This window comes from Danio rerio, chromosome 1 (genome assembly GCF_049306965.1).
Source record: "Danio rerio strain Tuebingen ecotype United States chromosome 1, GRCz12tu, whole genome shotgun sequence".
NCBI classification, from domain to species: Eukaryota; Metazoa; Chordata; class Actinopteri; order Cypriniformes; family Danionidae; genus Danio; species Danio rerio.
In genome coordinates, this window is record NC_133176.1 from 44,618,390 (window position 1) to 44,628,929 (window position 10,540).

Sequence of the window (10,540 nt, forward strand, 5' to 3'; positions counted from 1 at the left end):
ACCGCGCCAAAGCTCAAGTGAACCGAGCCCGATTCAGAGCACTCACGGTTTTCAAACGATCCGGGAAACAGGCCTGGGCACGGTTCGGATAGCGTATTGTGAGTAGGCACTGACACAGACAAGGCAGAGATTGAGGCACGCTCTGACAGGCAAGTGGGAATGGTGGGCAGGGACCGTTAGCATTAAAGGCATCAAAAACAGCTACATTGTGTTCAGATCAGAAAATCCCAAACGTCTGAATGGTGTAATAAATAATCTGTTGGGTGTTTTGAGCTGAAACGTTACAGACACATTCTGGAGACACAAAAGAATTATCTTAAATCTTGAAAAAAAAAAAAGTAAAATAGGTGCCCTTTAAGGCTGTAAAACCCCTCACTACACTATAAGCATTAACATTTTCACACCTTTCTCTCTTATTTAAACATTTGCGTAACTTCTACCTTCCTTTAGCATGTCCAGAAGTCTAACTTTTTGTGCGATGGTTAGCATCTTCCTCTGTAGCATCTTCTCTTTGGGTGCTACCCACGGGTGCCTTTGACAGTTCAGAATGTTTTGTCGACATAGTGGGGTATGTTGGGGAGAGAACTTGCAAACATGTATAACACTTCACAGTCAAACTGCTAGCGATCAAAGATTTATGTCAATTTGGCAAGCTGAATGCATTCTGTACCGTACAGGAGACACAGCATGGAGCAGATTGATTGACAATTGTCTACAGCCAATCAGAACACAGAACACAACAATTTTTTATATTAAAATCATAACTAAAGAAGTAAGATTATGAAAATATTTCTTCACAAACTGGTGTAATGTATTATAGATATTATAATGTATTTTTTATTATTTTATAGTTTTTATTCATTGGCCACATTATTACACCTTTATCATTGCCTGTTTATTTTGGAACTCACATAAATAAAAACATGAACCTCAGCTGTGATTTTACAGAATTTCACAGCAAAAGAAAAAGATTTCCGTACAGTATTATGTCTTTTTTTCCAGGACAGATGTAAGAATAACTCAAATGGAAAGCAAGATAATTTTTTTAGTGTTCCAAATGTAAGTTTTTATTTTTCCCGTCTTTAGAGCATGAGCTCTTTTAATTTGATCAAATTTTCATAAAACAAGACTTGATTTTTCAAGTCATTTAGCTTGTTGTGGATATGAGTTTTAATTTGAGAATGATTCAATTTTTATACTGGGAGAAACGAGACAAGAGCAACCATACATATTTGACCCTTAGCGTTGCAAAGTTTTGTAATTCTGTAAAAGAGTTCCCACGCGCCCTGGAGAACAAAATGGTCTGTCCTGTTTTTCTGGTTATCTTTTCATTCCATGCCGCTACTAGGGGTGTGCAATATTGAACAAAGATATCTCAATATTTTCTAGGATTCTGCTGATAACAACCATATTGTGCATTAAAAATTACTGATATTTTATTAGCTTTCTTTAAAAATGTCAATGTATTAATTACTTAAAACTAAAGCAGTCAAGCGAGATTTATGATATGATTGTACACCCCTAACCACTACTGCCTCTCCACAATAAAATTTTTGCTCCACTTCAAGTAACATTCAGACATTAAATCATTCTCACAGACTACTAGGGTAGCACGTATATTGGTAGTTACTGATTCAGCACTAAGCTTGCGACTAATGTGTTGGACTGTTTGTGACCTACTTCCATCATAAATTACTTGTAAAAACTCCTGTCATGTCATGGAAAAGGATTTCTTAAAAAGAGTGGGAACCCCTAGTTTTGAACTATTTGAGGTTTTCACAGATATCAATGTGTTTTCTGGTTCTTAGGTGTTAAGGCTGTTGTTGGTGGCCTGGGATCGACGGCTGATCTTCTCTGTGGGAACCTCTAGCACCACCGGAGAATCGGACACTGTCATCTGGAACGAGATCCATCACAAGACAGAATTTGGCTCCAATCTCACTGGACATGGTTACCCAGATTCTGGTTATCTTGACCATGTGCTGGAGGAGCTTAAAGCCCAGGGGATCACTGAAGATGAGGAACAGCTCCTGTGAGGAGGACGGGGTGTACTCAAAGGTCAATGATGGTACTAGAGCAGAGGTGGCCAAGATCGTTCTTGGAGACCCCACAGTCCTAAAGAGTTTTGATCCAATCCTAATTAAGGCATAGTTCACCCAAAAATGACAATTCTGTCAACATTTACTCACCTTTCAATTGTTCCTAACCTTTTATGAGTTTCTTTTTTCTATTAAACACAAAATTAGGTCATTTAAAATAAGCTAAAAACATGTTATCACTGACTTCCATTGTAGGAAAAACAAATACTATGGAAGTCGATGATTACAGATTTTGCTTGTTAAGTCGTGAGTCGTGACGTATGAAATACTGTTTCCGGGTCCAAGCCGCTACTCATTTGAACTTAGAAAATATTCGTTGATGACCACGTTTTAGTCCCATCACACAATTAAGTGAATTTTATATAAAATCATGATGTACACAACAGTCACTGGCCCTGCTGCATCACAGACACCAATATTTTAACAATTTATAAAAAATGTGTCACTTTCTGACCATCGGATATTAGGCATGGATATGTACAGTTAATTATTTGCTCCCCTGTTTATTTTTCCCCAATTTCTGTTTAACGGAGAGAAGATTTTTTTCAACACATAATAAACATAATAGTTTTATAACTCATTTCTAATAAGTGATTTAATTTATCTTTGCCATGATGACAGTAAATAATATTTGACTAGATCAGGACACTTCTCTGCAGCTAAAAGTGACATTTAAAGACTTAACTAGGTTAATTAGGTTAACTAGGCAGGTTAGGGTAATTAGGCAAGTTATTGTATAACTATCAGTAAACATAGACTAAAAATAGCTTAAAGGGGCCAATAATTTTGACCTTAAAATAGTTCAAAAATGAAAAGCTGCTTTTATTTTAGCCAAAATAAAACAAATAAAACTTTCTCCAGAAGAAAAAATATTATCAGACATACTGTGAAAATTTCTTTGCTCTGTTAAACATCATTTGGGAAATATTAAAAAAAAAAAAAGGAAAAAAATTAAAAGGTATATATTACGATCGTGATTTTCGAAAGTATTACAGCGCTTTGTAAACGTTTATTATTACCATTTGTTGAGTCTCCCCATACAGTTTGATATAGCGTTTGGACCTAGAATCTGCTTCCTATGATGTCACACTTAACAAGCGGATAAAACCATTTTTACACTACAGAAACTACTAGCACACTCCAAACATATACACAATAAAAATATGCTGCTTTAACCTTTATCAATAATGTCTTGGTGTAAATGTTTAACACTTATGCAGAGACGTTTAGCATTAAAAAATACTCTTTACTTTAATCCAAACAAGTGCTGTCTGCTGATGAAATGTTGATAACTGTACTCTGATGGGAGACATTCACAAAGTTTGTGTTGAAGATGAGGTCGTTTCTTCATGCAAAATAGTTTTGAGGATTGAAATAAAACTTAGTTGCTTTATTTTAGAGGTCTACTGTAAGAACATTAGGGTTAAAGTGTAGAAAAGAAACCAAAAAGATTCTATGTGACTTCAACTGTAATCACACAAAGCTCCAAAACCCCTTTTAGTTAAAACAAACAAACAAACAATAAACATTAATGCAACGCTGTTCATCTTTCCTGCTTCAGGTCAGGGTGTGTGTGTGTGTGTGTGTGTGTGTGTGTGTGTGTGTGTGTGTTTACTGTGGGCAGCAGTACGACATATTGCCATTAGAGTCAGCAGAGCGACACACAAACAGATTGTTGGTGGTAAACATACCCTCACCTGATGCAAAGAAAAATAGCTTGTATAAATTTTTTGTTCATTTAGAATATCATAATTTGTGTTCAGAAGGTGAACGAAGCTCTCAGGGGATTGGAAGGACACGAGGATGAGTAATAAATAACTAAATTATAATTTTTCATTTAATGACATTCATGTTTAATGAACCAACAATAAGAGGTATCAATTTAAAAATGATCCACATTCTTCAACTCTTCAGGACTGTGGCCCTCCTGGACCAAATTTTGTCACTCCATTATTAGAACCATTACTGTTTGATTAATGATGGAACTGTGGTGCTCGAATGATTCTACTAGAGGTACTAGGAGTACATTTACAATGGGAGCCCAGAAATATGTGTAAAAATATAAAAAACAATGTGACCAGTTAGTACGGATAACTGTAAATGAGGTACGAGCAGAGCAGATCTGATTTTTAATCTTAATATGAAGTACTTGAGCATGATGTAACACAACTAAGATGAGATTTGGTGAATGGTGAAAGATTTGGAAAGAATGAAGAAGCTTTGAAAGGCAGTAGAAAGTAAGGAATGGGAGGTGCAGAGGACTGGTGCTGGAGAGAAGGAAGATTAAGGAAATGCTGGGGATGGTTTTATTTGGTTAAGCAATGTTTCAGAGTTTGTGCAAGTTGTGTGAAATCTTTGTAAAAGTGGGTGTATTTTGTAAACTGTGGTACCTCTAACTGGATTACTTTTTCTGTAGTACTGAGAGTTGCATACGAATGCCTGTATTTTAGTTTATATTATATCATACGTCATTCCCTGTATTCAGTCTTATGTATTGAGAATTACTATTTTTGTACGGATGATGCAGTTTAGTGCGTGAATAAGATTCAGTTTTGCTGAATCGAAACTGAACTGAACTTTTGTTTTTTAAATATATATCAACTTGATTTTAAAATGAAAAAGTTTTATAAATCTTGAATTAATTTATGCTGGTTTCTATGAGCATGAGAACCCCAACTAAACGTTCTTCTTCAAATGATGTACTTTATGTTCCTGTATACAAAAAGCATCTCTAATTATGGAAACTTTCTGGCACAGAATTAAAATCAAAAGTTTGTCTTTAAGGTTTGCATCTTAAAGTTTGAATAATTAAAACTACTAATTCATTGTCACAACAGCTAATTAATATCAGAATTTTGTCATATTGTTCCGCGTCTTACTAGAATTAATCTCAGATTTGTGACTTTATCTATTGAAATTCTGAGAAGCAAGATTTAACGGTGCAGTAGGTGTTCTGCCTAAATGGCAACTGGTTAGCAAAATGTCTTTGAAACACAATCCCTCCTCTGCCATTCACGCCTCCTGAAACACGAACACGCACCTTAAAGATGACAGAGACCCACTAGATCATTGCATTCACCAGTAAGAAAAAATTAAGGTTAAGTCGGGGCTTAATTTGTGCCGGCACACGCCAGATTCAACACCTCTGAAATCTGATCCAGCACCTGATTTTACTGATCCCCCTCCTCAACCACCCTCCTCCCCCATCCGCTGTTTACTTTCACTTTCTCCTCAACCCTTCACTTTCATCCATGACAACCCTACACTCTTCACTTTCATCTTTTGTCCACGACACCCCTCCGCCATCCAATGCCCCTCTCCCCGCTCTCCAATATGTGCGCGACAACTCTTGATCCTTGGGTAACATGGCGGATCCAATACCCCGATTTGTTCCGCGAACTCGCAATTCACAAAAATTAAGCAGTGGTTAAAGTACTTAATAATGCTACAATTCCGAATGAAAACGGTTCATATATGTTTTATATGAAAATGTTTTATATCTAGCATGTTTTCAGTTGTGTAGCAAGCAGAACTTGTCATAATGTGCAATATTTCATGAATGCTAAGATTGCTGGTCTGAAGGCCCGTGCACACTGGGGCGCTTTTTGCTTGAGTTTTCCTTCGATGTGTAACACCTCATGACTAAATAAAGGGCGTCAATGTGATCACCAACGTGCAAATCGCCACGCGTAAAAGCGTATTTTTTTTTTAAAAAGACGCTCGTTTTTTTTTTCCACCAATCAGATTGGCACTTTTGTTCACATATATGGAGCAGCTTAAGTTACAGTAATCAGCACTTGGAGGCGCTCAAGCGCAAAACTGTCAATGCGAGCACACATTGACGAAGATGCCCAGAAGCGATATGAACGTGGAGCTGCTTATAGCATTTTTTCATTACTAGAGCTGGAGCCATCCATACTTGTTCGATTTGCCAGTAACTTTAACAACAATCGTGCAGTTTCTCTGTTCTTCTTCTGTGTTACAAGCGGATGTCCCAAGCTTAAAGTTGTGTAGCGCCATCTAACATCAAGGAGTGATTTTGCATACTCTTCTGCTCGACGCCAGTGAAAATCATCTGGGTTTGAATCCGGAAAAACGTCTCGAAAAACGCTGACTATAAACGCAAACGAAAAGCGGACTAGCCTTTACTCTCTCATGTGCTTTCTACTAAAGCAGCTGCTGTATGCTTAGTGTTTGGCCGGTGGGGTGCATAAATTACACTTATTACTAAGAAATACTTAGTAATTGATGATTGGCTCCTGTACCAGTAGGCGGGGCTTTATTCACCATATTGACAGTTACACTTTTCTCCATTCAAAAAGATACGAGTGACATAGCTCGTGTATTCTATAGTCTTTCTCTATAGTCTTAAACTAATTAAAAACATAACACAATCTACATCAGCTTTGCGTGACTAAAATAGTTTTAAAGCATAACATTACCTGTCTAAACGAACTACTTCAGCCATGGTGTCATCCTTCCTCCAGCGTGCAAAAGTAACACCAATATTGATTCGGGATTTTAAAACGTTTTGATTCAGAGTTTGTTTATAGCGCTGACACTTCTGTACATGTGAACCAACATGCACGCGAGACGGCGGATCTGTCTGCTTGAATGGACGCGCAGTTGTACAGATCTACATTTGTTGACAGACTGAATTATGGGAATTATTGACCTGCCAAATTTTAATTGGATGAACATTTTTGAGTCTTATGTCTTACCCAGAGTATCAAAATACATATGAATACAATAAATACATTAGAACATTTACTTTAATCAGTACTAATGTAAAGAGATTTTCAACCAGCACAACAAAAAAGTTTCTGAAGACAACCACCTACTGCACCTTTAAACTTTTAAAAACAGAATTGAGGTTTAATTGAAAAATAATTATTTGTGAAAAGCACTAAACAGAATGAAACTATAAAATTTATAACTATAAAAATTATAATTGAGATTTAATTGAAGAATAATTATTTGTGAAAAGCATTAAACAGAATGAACTTGAAAACTTGAATTGAACACTTTTTAAATTCTGCATAATTCATTAAAATTTAGCATATCAAATAAGAGTTGCAAGCTAAAGGATGAAAGGTACTGTTTTTGTGTGGCGGGGTTGCTTATTTCAGAGTGTTTAACGTTTCTATTTTATAAAACGTCACATTTGCACGGTACAGAAAGCCAATTTGTTGGTTTAAAAAATCTGCTTTACTTATCAAACAGCGATAACTGTGTTCAACTTTAATACAGAGGGAAGAAGCCTGAATGCCATAGCAGAAGGAATAGCACTTCGTAGATGGATAGAAAGATAGATGGATACTTTAATGATCCACAAGGGTCAGTTTTGTAATAGTTTGCCAAAATTCCTTGTACAGGAAGTTTCAAAAAGGTTTGGCCCCTTTTAACTGTCTCGCTGTCTTTATATCCTGATTTTAGGCCAGTCTGTGTTAGGTCAGTTATTGACCTGTTTTATAATAATCTGCCTGTTATGACCTAAAGATCATGCCATTGTTTGGCATGTGTGTTTGTGTGCATGTGTGAACTCATGCATCATGTGTATGCCTGCATTCGTGCTTGTTTAAATATAAGAGTGTATGCTATGCATCCACCAACCAGAGGTATGATGTTACTCATCTACATTTCTTCAGTTTTCATTTCTCTTTTATAATGATATTTTCTTCTATTTTCTTAGTTTACTATATTTTGAGAGTGTTTCATATCAAACATTGTATGTTTTGTTTTTGCCACTGCCTGGCATTTTGTTCTTTTCAGTTGTAAAATAAGTTTGACCAACTGCATTTACGTCAATTGTTTTATAGTGCCAAAACCATCTTCTTTTTAAGGTGGTGTATTAAAAATTCGTTATTTGAAATGAGGAGGAAAATATCCAACGGAGAATCAAGCATTTAAAAAATAACTGTACACGAGAAAAAATAAATTATTAATAAAAAACACATTGACGGAAAGTACTTTTGTCTTCATTGTATCTTTATTGGGCTTTTTAGATTCTTACACTTACAGTTTACATTTTACTTTAAAGTGTGTGTGTGTGTGTGTGTGTGTGTGTGGGTGTGTGTGTGTGTGTGTGTGTGTGTGTGTGTGTGTGTGTGGGTGCGTGCGTGCGTGTGTGTGTGTGTGAAATATCAGAAAAAAACAATAGGTTTTTAATTCATAAAGTGATCTACTCATTTGCTAGATATTTTTTCACAACCCAATTAAACAACTATAAATGAAATAAATAAATAAAAGTTGTACTCTTGACACATTTGTTTATTCAAATAGAAACTCTCAGAACTCCTTCGCATGTTAGAAAAAAATGTATACACACATTTAGGAAAAATCAGCCTGTAAAGTTATAAGGGTTTAGTACAGTTATTAAAGGTATTGAATTACAAACTGGCAAGTGTGTGTGTGTGTGTGTGTGTGTGTGTGTGTGTGTATACAGTTGAGGTCAAAATTATTTTGACCCCCTGTTTATTTTTTACCCAATTTCTGTTTAACGGAGAGAAGATTTTTTTTCAACACATTTCTAAACATAATAGTTTTAATAACACATCTCAAATAACTGATTTATTTTATCTTTGCCATGATGTATGTAAATAATATTTTACTAGATGTTTTTCAAGACACTTCTTTACAATTTAAAGTGACATTTAAAGGCTTAACTATGTTACTTAGGTTAACAAGGCAGGTTAGGGTAGGCAAGCTGTTGTTTAATAATGGTTTGTTCTGTAGACTATCAGAAAAAATAAGCTTAAAGGGGCTAATAAGTTTGACCTTAAAATTATGTTTTAGAAACAAGACTTTCTTCAGAAGAAAAAATATCTTAGAAAATTTCCTTGCCCTGTTAAACATAATTTGTAAAATATTTAAAAAAGAAAAAAAAATTAAAAGGGGGGCTAATCATTCAACTGTTTGTCTCTGTCCGTATATATATATATATATATATATATATATATATATATATATATATATATATATATATATATGTACACACACACACACACACACAGGCTAATAAATCTTTGGAAATAAATTTAACAAGACGTTGTCATTTTTAATCACTCGTCAGTATCCCTGCATTGTCCCATATGACGAGTTTCTTGTACATTTGAACTCTCCTGTAATTCCCAGAATTTTCTCTTGTTTTCTCTGTAATTAATTCTAATATTGTTTCTTTATTTAGTGGTGTAACTTGGATTCATAAGCCCATAATCAGTCTAGTTGATACAATGTTTGGTAAAATTTGTTTCTCACAGTCTCAAAATAACAAATCTATTCAAAAGTATCTGGATGCAGCCTTTATGATGCAAGCTGAGATTGCATCATTCAGCGATGCAATGTCAGACACAATGCACTTAATGGAGTGAGTGACGTCACTGTGACGGGTAGGGTTAGGGGTGGGGTTAGGTGAGCACATTAAATAGCATTGGATGCAGCCCAGATTGCACTGCAACGGGTCTGCATCCAGACTCCCCTCAATCTATTTGCTCTTTTTTTTTAAACCAAATTGTTTCCGAACCAATAGCTCTATTACCTATTGGAATCATTTTGTAAGAATTCCTGAATGGGAAAGTATTTGGTCTTACTAATAAGATAAAATAAATATATTTTAAAGTAACTCATAAATTCTACCCAGTTAAACATTTCCTCAGTAAGTTTAAAAGAGATATTGATAAAAAAATTTTGTTCTTTGTATTTTGAAACTGCACATCTTTTGGCACTGTGGTTATGTTAAAAAACGTTGGTTTGATGCTTCTGTTTTTAATTATAATAATAAAAAAGCTACTCTTCAATTTTTATTTTGCATTTTAAAAACATAATTTTGGGATATTTTAATTATGATAATTTGAATAATTAAGTTTTTGTTAATAACCTATTTTTTTTTTTTATTTTGGTAATTAATCTTAGAAAGAACTGAAAAATTACTTTTGCACTATTCAGCATAGTGCTAATAGAAAGGCCATTAAAACTGTCCAATTGTGCTCTGGTTTCAAAATTTTTGATTAATGTAAAGATCCTGCTTGTTTGTAATTGTAAGATGTTTAATTAATTTGTTATACTCTTGTTTTTATGTTTCTTTTATTTATTTTTGTGCTGTTGTTATTATTTACTTTCTATCACCCTGGTTTTATTTTGTTTACTATATTGTCATGTATCTTGTTTAAAGCATATTTTTTGAATCCCTGTATTGTCACATGTGTCCAGCAGAAGGAGCTGTTTATTCACTGTGAGTTTGTGATTGGCGTGGTTCCACTTTGAATATCTTTGACACACTAAACTAAGGAAGCCCTCTCACATTAGAGGACATGAGATCTCAAGCTCAGTTTTGAAAGGTTTTATTCTTAAAATCGGTCTAATAAATGCTAAACTTTTTAAACGGAGCTACTTTTTTTGTACAGGGATCATGAGATAATCCAGCACTTTGAATGTAATCTTTG

General features: G+C 34.8%; 1 protein-coding gene across 1 annotated transcript in view; it reads left to right on the plus strand.

Moving 5' to 3' along the window:
- Positions 1-2,752, plus strand: part of dtx4b (deltex 4, E3 ubiquitin ligase b) — a 32,672-nt gene extending 29,920 nt beyond the window's left edge. Inside the window, exon 9 of the mRNA XM_002660524.7 lies at positions 1,809-2,752. Coding sequence (XP_002660570.1) covers positions 1,809-2,036 — 228 coding nt within the window. The 3' untranslated portion in view covers positions 2,037-2,752. The remainder of the gene's footprint in view (positions 1-1,808) is intronic.
- Positions 2,753-10,540: the final 7,788 nt, after the last annotated feature.